The 16,278-nt window shown below is 40.2% G+C and overlaps 1 protein-coding gene across 11 annotated transcripts in view; it reads left to right on the top strand.

The window, feature by feature from the left end:
* Window positions 1-16,278, top strand: part of TMEM232 (transmembrane protein 232) — a 262,748-nt gene that overhangs the window by 104,803 nt on the left and 141,667 nt on the right. For all 11 annotated transcript variants that reach the window (XM_053292117.1, XM_053292123.1, XM_053292124.1 and 8 more), the window contains 2 exons: window positions 8,508-8,631; window positions 9,785-10,010. In XM_053292117.1, coding sequence (XP_053148092.1) covers window positions 8,508-8,631; window positions 9,785-10,010 — 350 coding nt within the window. The remainder of the gene's footprint in view (window positions 1-8,507; window positions 8,632-9,784; window positions 10,011-16,278) is intronic.

Below are 16,278 nucleotides of genomic sequence, written 5' to 3'. Positions count from 1 at the left end.
CCACTGAGCTATAGCCCCATCCCCCTAAGTGTAAATTACACTTATTACACACTGAAACATTTTTATTTTCATATGTGTTGACTTTGGAAGTTTCACTATGTATTTTGATCATTATTTCCTAACTTCCCGCAGTGCCTGCTATTCTCAGTAGTCTGCTTCTCAGCATTTCTATTTCTATTATGGCCATTTATTTTGGTCAGACTTTGGCCTTTTGTCGTCTTTGAGGAGTTTAGGACACACATCACTTTCCTGTTGCAGTGCAGCATCTCCTAATAGTGGCTTTCATTGCTCGCATGCTCTGTCTACTCTTATGTTTCTGCATCTGTAATAATAACCAGATCTTAATCATAAAGCACTTGAAAAATGAAACCATTAAAAGCTAAGAAGTTCTTTTATAGAGATTATTCAGAGAAATGGTATACAGTGGTGTAGTGTTACAGAAAAGAGCTGGCACAAGCCTCGGGCTTATAGGTCCTCTTTTCCCTTGGACACCAAGATTAGAATCTTCTTTTCTCAGTTTTTGGCAAACCATAGTTTGCCCATAAATTGGAATTGCAGACCAGGAACAAACTATGGTTTGCATTCCTGGCTTGTATGGTTATCTACAAACTGAGATTGGAAGTGTCTGTCTTGCTGCACAAGGAGCTCGTGCCTGCTCATTCTCATCCTAAATCATGGTTTAGCCTTACTTCTGAATTAGGGACAGATTTCAATTTCTGTTCCATTTGACCTTCACACAGTTTCCTTTGATTTCCATCTTACTCTCTTCAGTTAAATAGCTCCATATTTGTATTTTCCTAATGGAAGAAGATCTGTATTTAAATACATTTTTTAACCTATTTACATATATATATTCAAGCATTTTAATATATTTTCTTTCGAAACAGCTGGTGTGACAATACATTGCAAAATACACATCATCCCACAAAATTAATGAAAGCATACAATAGCATCTATAGACTTGTTCATATGTTATAGAACCTGATCTTCTGCGGAGAAGGAAGAGTTCGGATTGCATGCATTGTGTCATGAATATCAGCAAGAGAGGAATTTGGTAATATCCTCATCTGAATAGCCTCTCTCTTAGGGCATAAGGCTAATTTGATAATTGCTTTTTGAGATCAAAGAGACCAAAACTAAAATCCTGGAAATCTCCATTAAAATTTCTATTGCTCTGCTTTTGTTATAGTCCAGTAGATAAAATGGACAGTGTAGCTTTAGAGCCAGTTCTGATGTTGCAAGCTAAAATACAGAAGCACTCTGGTATCACAATAAGTCCTTTTGGAATAGTTAATATAGCCCAGAGACAGAATATAGACTGCAGATTTAACAGATCTGGGGTTGAAACAGTGAGAAAAGGTAACAGGATATAGGCAAGTCAGAGCTGGGGAATATTTATTTATTTTCATACCACCTGTCTCTTTTTAAAAGTACCTTCCAGAATTAGAAGTAGCAACATATCAAAAATGAATGAATTAATCAGGCAATCTAACATTCCAAAAGTGGTTTACATGTCCTGCAGTTTAATGTTGGCGTTGCAGAACTGCCAACGCCACTATGGGGCTCTAATATACATGATGATGGTGCTGACAAGAGGGCAGTATTGGGACGACTGACCCCTTGCACGATAACACATCATGCATGGCTCCCATTATTCCCAATGGAAGTAATGTGCAATGTGGAATTGCAATTGAGGTCAGTAGTTCCAGAACAACTATCTTGTGCAGCACTATTATGCGTGTTAAATCCTACAGTATTGTGGGCAATTCTGCAACGCCCACATTATGCTGTGGGACATGTAAGCCAGTGCGTATTTATTCTTTTTATGGGTTGTTTTCTACTTCACAGATGTAGTAGGAAAAGCCCAAGACAGAAAAACCGAATGTGAAAACACTGCCTCCCTGATCAAAATAATAAAGGATTTAGTAACATAAACATGATATTGTCAGCATAAGTACATCAATTCAGTTCAAACTGAAGAATGTTAATATAGTGATTTTTGAGCACATGCCCTATTGACTTCAGCAAGCTCTGTTTATAATAATTCAGTTATTAAAAATGCAAAGCATCCATGGAAGTTGCATTAGTTCATTGAATGAATGCATCTAATTCATTCAAATGGCTTCTGCTTGAATCTAAACAGGGGATTTTATGAAAAAACACTCTGTAAGAATTTCTTGTCACTATTTATATTTTCCAGGACTTTGGCCAAAACTGTACCACACATTCACTGCTTTTCATTGTTGTCAGGAAGCCCTCCTGGAATCATTTTTCATTTCTTCACACAGCCAGAGTTTGTTCTGTTATTTCTAAAACATTCCTTTCCTTTATAAGTCTATATGGAAGTGTTAATGACTTTTGGTCGCCTTTTCCAAAAGGGCATTTTCTTTCTGGAAACCCGTTTGTTTGATTAACTCTGAATGAAAAGAAAATGTTGCAGTGATGCCATTAACTTGCCATAGGTTGTTGACATTGATGAATTATTTTTATTCATATATCACAGAGGAAGCCTTGGGATAGATATGGACAATGGAACTGAAAGGTCTTTATAAAGAGGCCATTTTAGAGCTGCAGCTCATAGATATAAAGACCATTATCTGCATTTTCTCAGGGTTGAGGAGATGTTTAAAGAAAGCTGTCCCTAGAATTAATATGCAAATAGGATATCTAAGAAATAGCTTTGTTTTGTAACAGAAAGGTAGTTTCATAAGAAACCACAACCTTGTAAAGCCACAAACATCCTCTTATGAGCAATGTTAATGCTATTTCATAGAGGCAATTTCTCTGTGGCTTGTTTGAAAATCAGATTTTTTAAAAAATGATGATAAACTTTCTATTTAATGTTATTGTGTTCTGTTATTTCCTTGCTCTATTATGTTGTTACTTTTTGTTGACCTTATTTGGTAACATGTCTCTAAAACTGTGTTCTATCTTATGTCCATTTTTCAATTTGAAACCAAAATGTCAGCTAGAGAAAGCACTGTTTTCGAAATACTATAGACCTCCTTGGAGGCCACAGAAGCACACCAGACACAAGGAATGTGAGTTGGCCTGCAACTCACAGTAGCTTAGTTCAGACATCACACGGAGCCAAGATTGAATCCTGGTTTCTCATGATGTCCCCTAGTTTCAAATGCATGCACATTCCCCTGTTCTGTTTGCATGCAAGGATAGTAAAGGTTCTACATTCATTCTTGGTTTAGAATGAGTCAGGATCTGTCTGGGTGACCCTGGCTTATTCTTGCCAATGTTTGCAGACAAACCACAGTCTGAAGTCCTGGCTTCGTATGTCATCAGAAACAGGCCAATATTTATTAAGATTTTTACTTAGAAATTATATAGATAGCTGAAGTTAATCCATTTATAGATATAGGTACATGTGTGTGTGTGTGTGTGTACAGAATCTGCCATATGATTCAGTCAACTGATTGATTGAATAAATTTGCATGAAAGTAAAAACAATAGTTCTCGGGTGGGGGGGACGGGACATAGTGGCCTGCATTCAGACAAGTGTTGTTCTAGTGCAATGTTGGTGCTAGCAAAAGGTCAATGTAGTGCAATGATGTAGCACAGAGAAAGGAATGTCTGTTCTAGACTATTAAATTAAGTGTGTAATTGGTCCTGAGTTTTATTTCCTTTTATTTACTAAACAGCAGCTGGAGGTATGATCTAGATTGGGACTGCAACATGGTAGAGGGCTTTAGTGCTTTGCTTCTGCTACAATCCAAATCCAGATCAGATCCCTACTCCACCCCACAGCTACTATTTGCCCAGAAGAGAATCTCCCATTGGTGCCAGGGAAGGTGATGTGACAGATTGAAGGTGGTACCTTTATACATTAAAAAACAACCACCATGGGCTCTACCACAGAGGCATCAAGTGACAAATATGTATGTGGTGTGAACTCACTACAAATAGTTATATAGTGAGATGCCTTACACTGAGACCATGGCCCATCTAGCTCAGTATTATCTACACCGAATGGCAGCAGATCACCAGGATTTCATACAGGAGTTTCCCCCAGCGAACTTGGAGATACCAGAGACTGAACCTGCAAAGCAGATGCTCTGAACAACAACCACTGTACTACAGTCCCATCCCATTTGTGAAAGTATGTGTGACCTTGCCAGAAATGTACAGAAGAGAGCTATGGCATCTGGAATACAAACCAAATTTTATGTTATCTACTTTTCTCATATTGCAGTCTAAATTCAAAATTAATTTGCTGACATTTCTCCATTCCTGCTGCCCATAATTTCATCTTTTCATTTTATTATATTTCTTTTTCAAACTCTGACCCTATTACCAAATGTCTAAAATCTGTATAATGTGAATGGTCTTTATATTAGGTGAATCATCAGTGATATTTATGAATTTATTAGTTTGCTGTGTCATTTCTCTTTAATGAACAAGCTAAATTAAATGTAATAGCATTGATCCCATCAATACCCTCCTCGTCACCTTCTTCATACTTCTTGGCAATGAACACTAACCTTTGATTATATGGTCCTTCATTTAATTATGACAAATCCTTACTTTATTTCCTTTCTAATTAGCAGGAAATTAGACAGGAATTCTTTTGTCACTTGAATGCTGATATTAGGTTTGATATGGTTTTTGTTGGCTCTAGTGACCATGACATTTTCCACATTGAATTAATTTAAAAATACATAGCATAATCCACAAACCAGGTAAAATGGAGTAAATAGATATAAGCTGAAAATAAATATCCCAAGAATATAAGAAGAGCCTTTATACATTAGAACACAGGTGCACAAGTTTGTAATAATATTTAAAGCAGAGAAACCCCTTCATATCATCCTGTCCCTAGGGTTAGGGCCAACTAAAAAGCCAGTTGAAATTACATCATATACTGGAATGCAGTTTTCTAAGGGGCCTTTTCCAGATCCCCTCTCTCTCTCTCTCTCTCTCTCTCTCTCTGTCACAGTGGGACAGCATAGCTGTCACTGCTCTGGCCAGACAGCTTCACCCTGCATTGCTCTGCTATCTGAGAACTCAATCTCAGTCTTTCCAGCACTCAAACTGTTGACTGGAGTTGCTGATAAATACAGTGGCATAGCAAGGGCATAGGTGGCCCATGTTTTCATGGGAAGCCCCTGCCCCCTGGAGCAGCAGCACACTCCCTCTCTTGCAACCCCCCCATGGTGATGGCATGCTGCCAGCACATTGCATTCCAGCTGGCTCTGCCCCCAAGGCAGCTGGGAATGGGAAACCTAGATGAATGCCTTCATTTCCAGTTGCCTTGAGGTCAGAACCGGGCTGCGAGAGCACGGCGCACCTCTGGGGATGGGCATCACAGTGTGCCATGGGGAGAACACTGGCAGGAGTGCGGCAGGGGGTGACAAGAGCATGGTAGAACTTGCCAGCAGCAGGAGTTGCTGGTTAACGAGGGAGGGGAGGTGATGGAAAGGAGGCCAGTGAAGTGGCCCTGGAGGCAGGGTTGTGCACGTTCTTGAGACACATCTGCCCAATAACACCTTTCCCCCTGGATAAATATCTCTTCTTGCCCCAAGCAAGCATGACTATTTCATATGCTTTGGTTGATGTGTGAGATGTGGCCCCAACAGAAACACAGGGCTCTATTGTCTGATGTCACATGGTCCTCTGTGTGCCATTTTGAATTAACTGCCACTTGACAAAACGGTTTTGCTGATTTCCACCCCTTTGAGGAATGCACTCACCAACTTAAGTCCTCAGACATTCACTTCCTACACTGAAGGGGGAAAAATAAATTCACACCACAAGAAGTCTCTTTCTTATTTGATTGATTGATTGATTGATTGAATGATTGATTTCTATACCACTCTTCCAAAAGTGGCTCAGGGTGGTTTACACAGAGAAATAATAAATAAATATAAGATGGAACCCTGTCCCCAAAGGGCTCACAACTAAAATGAAACACAAGATAGACACCAGTAACAGTCACTGGAGGTACTGTGCTGGGGGTGGATAGGGCCAGTTATTCTCCCCCTGCTAAATAAAGAGAATCACCACATTAAAAGGTACTTCTTTGCCAAGTTAGCAGTCTTCCCATTTTTGATAACGTAAGAATGGGGATATCACTGTTATTAGCCAGTTCCCAGGACTGGCCATAGGATATATAGTAGGCCCATTCACACATTATGTTCAACACTTGTACAGTGAGTTGTTAATGAAACTGCTCTGGGGTGTTAGGTATGTACCCCTGACTGATTTTTGGGCTTGTGTGGAGAATCAGAAGATCTAGAATGAGTAGCTCATTATATAAATTTGTGCAAAGCTTCAGTCTTGGAAATTACTGACAGGGAGTTGAAGTCAAACACAATCAGGTTTATTTAGGGTTTTAGGGGTACAGAATGGAAATCTTGATTAATAAGCAACACAATATTAACTAATAAAATATGATTAATAAAACCAATAATACTAATTTGATGCTCAGAAAGAAGCGTTTTAGCTTGAGGTCCAAATTACACTCAACTCAAGCCTGACCAGAGAAACGGTCTTAGAGAACAGCTTTGACTTTAAAGAGAGCAAGGAAAGAGTAGAAGGATTTAGAGCAGAGGTTTGTTAGAATACCTGGATCCATTCCGATGGTGTGTCAGACACTTGTTGCTCAGCTGGTGCTGAGGGATTTCTCTACCCAGGAACAATCAGGAAAACAGGATATAAGAGTGTAGACCCGTGTGCCACTTGCAGACCAGGAAGCAAGTAAAAGTCTAAAGGTGGTCTGATCCCAAAAGACCAATTGCTTGCTGGAGTCAAGTGCGTGCTCATTGGGCCTGGGTTAGCCTGGAAGCCAACCTGGAGGCAGAAAGCGGGACGGGCATGAGAGCAAAGGCACTGCCAGATGGTATAGCTGGTGCCCAGATGCACGTACATGCAATGGGTGAATCCAGAGAAGAAAGACATTGCTTGGTGACAGAACTAGTGACAGAAATAGGCAACATCTTGCCCTGGGGCCAAATATTGACCACACCTTTCTTCTGAAAAGGATGACATCCGTGATGGACAAAAGAATACATTTTGTCCTGTTCAATCTTTGGTGGGTATCCTCTAAAGCCCAATGGAGTGAAAAGATTTGAGAAACCTGTATGAGATGGAGTAAATGGGCATGTTAAAACTTATCTTCGTAGGTCAGGAAGACCTGGGTGGGTGATTGGAATTTTTCTAATGTAATGAGTGCTCCTCCTGAGCCTCAAGCCAACCATTAACGCTTCTGTTCAAGAGATGAGCGTGTTACACCTTGTCTGTCTTTTCTGGGAAGGTGATAAGCTCAAAGGCTAGTCTGATGTGCCAACATAGAGGGGAGCTTCTGGCTACTCCTATTGAAGCAATAACTCTTAATGAACTTCAGTGTCCTCATCTGTGCTTGAATCAGAGAGGAGAGTATGAGGAATAGTCTTCTTTCAATTGTGAATTAGGTTTGACCTGGAGTTACCTTTCCCCATGCTGTCTGCGAAGTGACTTAGAATCGTGAGTTAGGTCATGTAATCAAATGGAGAGCCCACAATCCCGTGAGTTCAGAGAGGCCAAAACGGAAACAACAAGCCTGTTGTCTCAAATCATGTGGAGGGGTGCTGCTGGGAGCCCCCAAACAGGCTATACTTGAAACAGTGTGTACAGTATACACAGGTACACATAACATGATTCACATGTTATGTTGAACACAGGTACAGCACTACACTTCCCTATACCATATGTTTGAAGGGCCTCTACCAGGTTCACTTTCAAAATGAATGCAGCTACAGTCATTCACACAAACACATGTACAAGTGTACAGACATCTGTGCACTCATACAGCATCATATCTGAATTGGGCTTCTGTAAAAGCTGTTCCTGAGGTTGACTGCAACATGAATGATTTAACTGCAACAGTGCTGAATGAAAAGCACATGTTCATGTATATTAAACCACAGTCTTCTTTAAATGTATTTACTGTATGTGTTGATGAAGAAACATGGAGTGTTTTGCACAGCAGCAATTTGTGGTTGTGCTATTTGGTTTATGGATGCTGGCTGATACCTCTGTAGACTAACCCTGTGCCAGCTCACCAGGGTTTTCCATCATGTGAGGAGGGGTGTGATTTTCTTCTCTCTGCAGCTGTCTGTACCTCCTGAAACTATGAGAGACTGCTGCCAAGGGAAGGAAGAATAGCCAAAAATTGTCCCCATTTGAAGAAAAACCCTGATACATTGGTGCAGGATTACTCTGGATATTGGCCACTGTTTCGGTATGACCTGTTGTATGTGGTAAGCACAGTTAAATGAGATAGTAGTTGCATGGTATGTGACTTTGTCACCTTTAAATCAGGCCTCAAATTCTGGTTATTCCAAAGACGTTGATGTTAACAAAATCCAAAATAAGCTAACATTTATTAATAGAAAATAGTATGCTTAAACTGAGCAATTGCCTTTAAATTCCACTATAGTGTTTTTCTTGACAAACAAGTCAATTCGTTATTTGATATGTTGAGTCAACTTTTGCTCTTTTTGTTTTGAAATATCTAGGTTAGAATCAGTATTGGGCTTGATGGTTCTTGGAGAGACTGCGAAATTAAACATGTCCTGCTTGAAAGTTTTAATGGACCTAGTGAGAGATTTTATTTCAAGCTCTATGTCTCTTCCGAAGCAGGTAACAGCCAGACTAATTTAAAAATAGGAGGGAAATGTGTTTGTTGAAAACACTAGATTGGATATAGTCAAGGCTTTTATTTACTTTACTGTTTGTTCCTGAAGTTTTTGTTGGTCTCAGCATTCCAAGCTAGAAGACTGAACAAACAGACCAGTTATTTTCACTAAATAACCTGAAATGTAATTTTCCTGTAGTTTAAAATGTCATGTGTAGCTGATGGGTAATGATTTCCTTAGCAGATTTAAGCCCCTTTTTGTTGTGAAGTTTAGCTACCAAAGGCTGCAGTCCTATGCATGCTTACTTGGGAGTAAGCGACATGATACAATGGGACTTCTGAATAAGGATTATCAGATCAAGCCAAAAGATGTACTGTAAACATTGCAGTACATGGGAGCAGAGCGGGTCTTGTGGTAGTTAGCATGAATTGCTCCCTTTGCTAAGCAGAGTCTTCCCTGGTTTACATATGAATAGGAGACAACGAGGTCATTCACACAGTCAAAAACTGTGTTCTACCCAGGGTTAGGAGCTGTGTATGCTCCCAATTTTCAGTTGTGTGGGAAATTGTAAGAGGAAAGATAAGAGGAAAACCTGGGTAGAAATGATTGTGTGGAAGCAAGGTGGGAGGAAAGGTTACCCAGGTTTTTCTCCTACCTTGCTTCCACACAATCACTCCTACTCAGGTTTTCCTGTTCCCTTGCTTCCACACAACCAAAAAATGGGAGCATGCACAGGACCCAAATCAGATAGAACAAAATTTTTGACTGTGAGAATGACCTCAACACGTGAGCACCATAAGATATTCTTCTCCTTAGGGGATGGGGTTGGTCTGGGAAAAGCATCTAAAGCTCCAAGTTCCCTCCCTGGCATCTCCAGATAGGACTGGGAGAGACTCCTGCCTGTAATAATAATAATAAGACTTTCTGCCTTGGAGAAGCCACTGCCAGTCTGGGTAGACAATACTGAGCTAGATGGACCAATGGTCTGACTCAGTATAAGGCAGCTTCCTATGTTCCATTAACCTGCTTACCGTGTGTGTGTGTGTGTGTGTGAGAGAGAGAGAGAGAGAGAGATGTACATAAGGTAGATAGAGTTAGAAATTGAACATCACTTGTGTGGTATATATTTGATTGAAATTTTATTTTTCTTCCTATAGCAAAAGAGCAATCCAGAAAACCTCTCATGCTGGCACTGGCAAGTGGGATACATATACACCAATATACTCAAAGAAATTTGTTTACATGGCAATAGTGCTGATTTGCAAAAAACTGCTTTTCTTGGATTCTGTGACTGTATCAAGGAAGTTAAAAGTGACAAAGGATTAAGAGGAGCAGGATTGCTTGAGCTTTTGAGCTTCCACTCTTCACCTGATGATGACGACCGTAAGTACGAGACAAGCAAATTTCCTTTTGAGAATTGTGCATTGGTGGGCATCTGGAACCATATTTTCAAAAACTTTCAGGAAGAAGAGAGCTCCAAATGGTTTGTGTGTTTCTTAGTGCATTTTGCTGAAACCCCTATCACACCCACCACTTATTTTATTAAAAACAGTTCAGAAAGCTACAGATCTCAAGATTATAGTCAATAGATGTCAGTGTTGTCTGAAATAAAGGCTACAGTCCTAAATACACTACTGGGGATTTAATGAAGCTTCTTTTTAAGTCAATATGCTTAGGATCATAAGATTGTAGGGATATTCAAATTATCATTCATGTTACTATCTGTAAGAGCATGGCAACTTCTGATTATAGTTAATCATTTATGAATATGCATGTAAATATAATCTCAAAAGTTGGGGTGTCAAATCTGCTGAAACTACAACAAATGTGCCCTTCATGCTGGTTTTGGCTTATCACATCTGAAGCATACATACATTAAACAGGAAATTTGCAAGTTTTGCCTGGTGCCATCATTTTCACAAGCAGCTGACAATGAGAGACAGTTTAAGACACACTGAATCATACAGACAAAGCTGAAAAAGCAGCTTGTATAGTAAAGTACTGTATAGAATCTTATACTGATCCAAGGTTTCATGGCCAAGTGTGTATAGGATGCAGACTGTGTATAGTTTTGTTTGCTGGCCATTTTGTACTGGCCTCTGGAATGGAAGTAAATTTTCTTTTCCTATCAAGCACTTTTTAGCTGAACCCTGACATAAGTGCTGGATCTGTGTATGCTAGATCAACCACTTTGTAAATCATTTAGATTTCAGACCTCTGCACACTTGCTGTGAGTAAGCTCCATGGAATTCAGTGGGATTTGCTTCTGAGTAAGCAGGCAGAACATCAAGCTGTTAGGATGAACCTGAACCTGTTAAGCAATCCAGTCATATATTCTCCTCTGATAATGTTGTTGACAAAAGAAATTGTGAAATTCAGAAAGTTATTAGCAAATAACAGGCTGAAAGATGGGGACCTTACCAACTTGTGACTTCAAAACAAAGGATGACTTTTGATTTGATTTTTCCTTATTTTCATTTTTAAGGTGCCAATAAAATAAAATGGTCAAGGACACAAATATTCACAGCTGGAATGATCAAATATTGCAGAATAAATGGAAGAGTCTCCATAATGCCCAAGCTTTGTTTTAGGGGAGGTGATACAGGTGACTGCCTGGGGTACTGGGCTTGAGAGAGGTGTTGGGCATTTCAGTTACTCTTAGATTTTAAAACCTTCTACAAGATTAGTGGAAACATATTCTTATTTGCTTGTATATGACATGAATAAACACAGATTTATGGATCCATGCATACGGATATATTGTCCTATAGAACAAGAATCAATCATGCAAGCAGATGATGCATCAAAGTTGTGAAAGGGGCTCCAAATGCAATTAAAATGTTATTCAAAAGTTGAATAAATAGGGAGCAGGCACCGCAGATGCTCCTTTGGGTCCTTTCCTGGGCCACCATTTTATCTAAGACTGGTCAACTGGTCTGTAGTATTCATATTTCAGTTTCACATCTAAGCACTGTGACATTATGGAAACATGTGCACCATTTGAAAATATGAAAAGTTTATATCACCTCACAGTGTGGAATAGCAACATTTAGTTAGTTCACTCAGTAAGCTAAATTTGGTCATTTATGTGGTTCACATAAATACTTTTCTATTCTCCAGAGATGCTGTGTGATAAGTGATGTACTGGCAATTGAAACCATAATGAGTAATGGAAATCGAATGAGGCCATGCCTGAAACATCCCTGAAAGGTTTTGACAATGCTGTGTGAAATGAGTAGTAGTAGTAGTATTTATGGCCAGGCTGTCAAATGGTGCAGCTTCAAGGGTTCTTGAAATTTGATTCTAATTTGAGGCAAGGTGTGATTCTGCATGGATCACTTAACAGCTGGCACCATGCAGGATTTTGTATGCTTCAACAATGGACTGAGATCTTCCATGTATTACATGGGAGACTTGTGGGACATTTCATCTTCATTTGCTCTTCAGAGTCTCTTGGTGTCCTGAAATGCACGCCAGTCACAAGTGTTATACTCATCTGCTTGTGAAATTACCTTAGGGGAAATTGCTCCTTTGCCTTCTGTTTCTGCAAAGTGACCTTTTACCACCATCAGTATACATGCTGCTTTACAGAGTTACATTATTATTATTATTACATTTATATCCCACTCTTCCTTCAAGGAGCCCAGAGCGGTGTACTACATACTTAGGTTTCTCCTCACAACAACCCTGTGAAGTAGGTTAGGCTGAGAGAGAAGTGACTGGCCCAGAGTCACCCAGCAAGTATCATGGCTGAATGGAGATTTGAACTCGGGGCTCCCCGGTCCTAGTCCAGCACTCTAACCATTGCACCACGCTGGCTCCATTGCAAGAGACAGATCCTAAATGCCCCCAAATGTTGACAATGTAAGAAACAATAGGGGGATTAGGAAGAGAGACAGGGAAAACAAAGCAGCAAAGGGGTCAAGGCTAGTAAAGAATGAATATGAGCAAATACAGTTATTCATACATCTGGATTGTGATCCATTGCATTCATAAGGAATGGGTTCTGCATTTGTGCAGGGACCTCGCGAGTAGATTGACTAACTCCTTGTGACGCCCACTCTGCCCAGGACGTGCTCTGTGCTTCCGTTGAAATTGGCAGTTGGGGGCATTTTCCCAGTTTCTATTTGACCACCAAAACATCAACACCTCATTGCTGGCCCCTTGGTTCATCTAGATACAAACAACAAAGAGAGAGATAACTGATACTTCAGACCAGGGCGCTGTACCTCCGTGCGGTGCTTTACAATGCGGCATTATGCCTTCTAACACCAAGACTGAGTTACCTTTCAACATTGGGGTTGCATTCGAGTACCTTGGTGTCGAGCGTGCAGGGATCTGCGGTACTGCAGTCTAAAACTGCTGCTGAGGGATCGGAGCCCATTTTTAAAAGACTAAAAGAGGTCCAGAAAATGACTTATCACCATAAGGACAAGAAGCAGAGACACTCCTTGGACAAGGAGCCAGATTCTCCACCCTATAAGAAGCACCGTAGCAAAACAAAATCAAAGTGTAGTATGCCATCACCTACTGCAGCAGATGTTTTGGGAAGGAAGATTTATATAACTTCAAGTTTGGCTGACTGAATTGCCAATTATGCGGCCTGCATGGCTTGATTTAGTCATTTTCTATAGGACACTTTACTGCAGGATTCTACTTCGCAAACTCCAGAGGAGTTTCAAGATTGATTTGCAGAAACATATGAGAAAAGCAGCAACTTAGTGCATTGAAGCACCTAGCAGAAACAGTGTTGTGAGCCATGGGGACTGCGGTGACTTTACACCGCCATGTGTGGTTGAGGACTACACCTAGACTTTGTGCTATAGATTGAGTCTACCACAACAGCCTTTCAAACTTCTGTTGGAAAAACACTTTGGTAGAGTGGTAAGGCCTATACATGTGAGGTGGAGTAAACAGAAACTACATTTTTTTCTTTAAAAATAAACAAGTAATTTTACTTTGCAATTAGTTCACTTCAAATCAATAGTTGCTTAACAATTTTAGTACAAAAATAAACACCAACCAAAAAAGCATAAGGAATAAACAAAATGTGGTCAAAGCACATCCACTAACCCGATTCATACTGTGCTAAGTTAAGTCCTTGGCAATCACTTCAGCTTTTCCTTAATTCAGCCTCAGATCTTGTTCTTTTTCACAGTTCTGAGGTTCAGCCCAGTCTAGTTCTTTTTGTAAGTGGTTTCAGCTGTGCAGAGAGACTATGCTCTTCTGCAAGTGTTTTAATAACTCTGGTTACAGTACCAATTCTGATAAACTATCATACTGTTCAATTTCTTTCTTGGATTTTTCACTGATTCTCACACCACGCTCATCAACTTGTCTTCTGATTCTTACTCCTTTTCCAGCTCTGTTCCTCCCTTTGTCCAACTCTGACTGCTGTAGACAACTCTCTTCCAGAGTAAATCTTGTAAATCTTGGACTCCCTTTCTGCATCTCTTTCTTCTTTGTCTCCAGGACTCTTTCTCTCAAAGCTTCCAAACTCAACTGTGTCTCTGAATTCTCTCATACTCTTTCTATATATAGACAATTTTGCTCCAACAGTTTTTTTTTTTAAACAACTTAATCAGAGCAACCCAATATTCCCTCCATTTTTCAAATCTTCCCTTCCCTCCAAAACCAAACTGTTAGATTGACATTCTCAAAATGAAACTAAAATACTGTTACTAGCTGAGCTTATTCTGCCTGGCTCCCAGAAGCCTCCCTGTTTACAGCTGCATCTCCAGGCTTGGAGATTGCATTTTTGCTATGCTCAGGAGCTGCACCACAGTGTGAGCTCCTATTTTATGTTATACGTGGGGACAAATTGCTTAGTTGGCAGTGGACTAGTTGCCCCTAGATTTGGGCTGCAAGTAACACAAATTGCAAAGGTGATTAGCTTCACATCTCATCTCCCTATGTGGGGGCCAAACTAAGCAGACTCAAGAAGCAGCTTTTGCAAGTTATCTGGCATCCAATGTCATTTTGGATTTAGGATGAACTCTAAAACTCCAATCATCCTCTCACAAGAGAGATAACATCTGATGCTAACAAAGCAATTAGGCCTGGAAGGGAAGGCAGATAAGACAAGTGCAGCAGCAGACTCCCTCAAAATAGGGATGAGTCAGTGATGTAACTTTGAAAAGGTGCTTATTGAGACTTTTGATAAAATTATTGGGAGAGTCAGTCCCAACACAGGATATTCTTTGATGCACCTGCACACTCTTGATTTTCATTACAACCAGCCTTGCATACAATAGGCGATTCACACAACTTCCTACTCAGGAAAGACGATCGGACACAATATATTCTGAAAAGCCCCGTCTGGACTCTTCTATTCAACAAAGTATTACAAACAAAATATGCCTCCAAGGCATGTTTTGGGATATAAGTATCCCTAACTCCATGACGCAGTGTGCTCTCCCATGTCTATCACTGGAGACTCGAACTTCAGAACATTGCAACAAGTGTGTTCCCCTCTCTATCTTCCTGGGGACTCCATCTTGGTGCTCTCTCAGACCTTCCTATGGAAGGTCTGAGAGAGCTGCAACAAGAACTTCATCAGACCACCTTGGTGTGCTCCTCTCCATTGAGGCCACCTGAGCTGAAATCACTACCTGCCTGGCCAATTCACTGCCCTTATGCTGAGGCTCAGCTCATTATGCCTGGTTTTAGATTGGTCCCCCTCCCAATCTATCCAGCTGGCCTCACATTTGAACTCTTCCATGAGGAACCACACTAACTCCTTCAACTCTCCTGCTCCCTACTTCACCTCCCTGGACAGATGCTAGTCTCCAGCTGCCCGAGTCAGATCTTTGTGAGGACAGGTGATATAGCCTCTTGCCCAGAATCTATTCCTTTCTCTTATTTCTGAAACCTTACCCCCCCCCCCCATCTTAAAGTAACTCTCTCTAGCCCACCTGGAAATGTATACAAAATTTGGAACTTCAAGCTAAATGTGCCTTACAATAGTCTGTTTTTAAACATATTTGTATTGCTTTTACATTAGGACCACCTAGTAACTAAGTCCTACTATTTTATTTTTCTTTCAATAAACTCCTTTTGTTAATTAAAACCTCTCTCCCAAGCCAGTTTTCTTGAGTTCAGATGCTTGCACAAATTAAAACTGCTTGGAACTGTCTCCTTGTTTGACCTAAATTCCTCATGTTTGCCCAAACTGGGAGTGTTGACCAACCATCCCCGAGGCAGTTCCATCAACAATACACAGGCATGAACTTTTGACACTGCCAGTTTTTTTCATACATAGGGACTTTGCAAGCATTTTATAATCACCATCTATTTACAATAATGATGAGGATTTTGGAATATCAATGCAATAATAATAATAATAATAATAATAATAATAATAATAATAATAATAATTTTTAAAAATTATTTTTACATTTATATCCCGCTCTTCCTCCAAGGAGCCCAGAGCGGTGTACTACATACTTGAGTTTCTCTTTCACAACAACCCTGTGAAGTAGGTTAGGCTGAGAGAGAAGTGACTGGCCCAGAATCACCCAGCTAGTTTCATGGCTGAATGGAGATTTGAACTCGGGGTTCCCCGGTCCTAGTCCAGCACTCTAACCACTGCACCACGCTGGCTCTCCAATAATAATACAATTCATTTACAAGGGCTTATTTACAAAAAACC

Source organism: Hemicordylus capensis, chromosome 2 (genome assembly GCF_027244095.1).
Source record: "Hemicordylus capensis ecotype Gifberg chromosome 2, rHemCap1.1.pri, whole genome shotgun sequence".
In the NCBI taxonomy this organism is placed as follows: domain Eukaryota; kingdom Metazoa; phylum Chordata; class Lepidosauria; order Squamata; family Cordylidae; genus Hemicordylus; species Hemicordylus capensis.
Note: the sequence above shows the minus strand (reverse complement) of the source record. Positions and strands in the feature narration are given on the sequence as shown.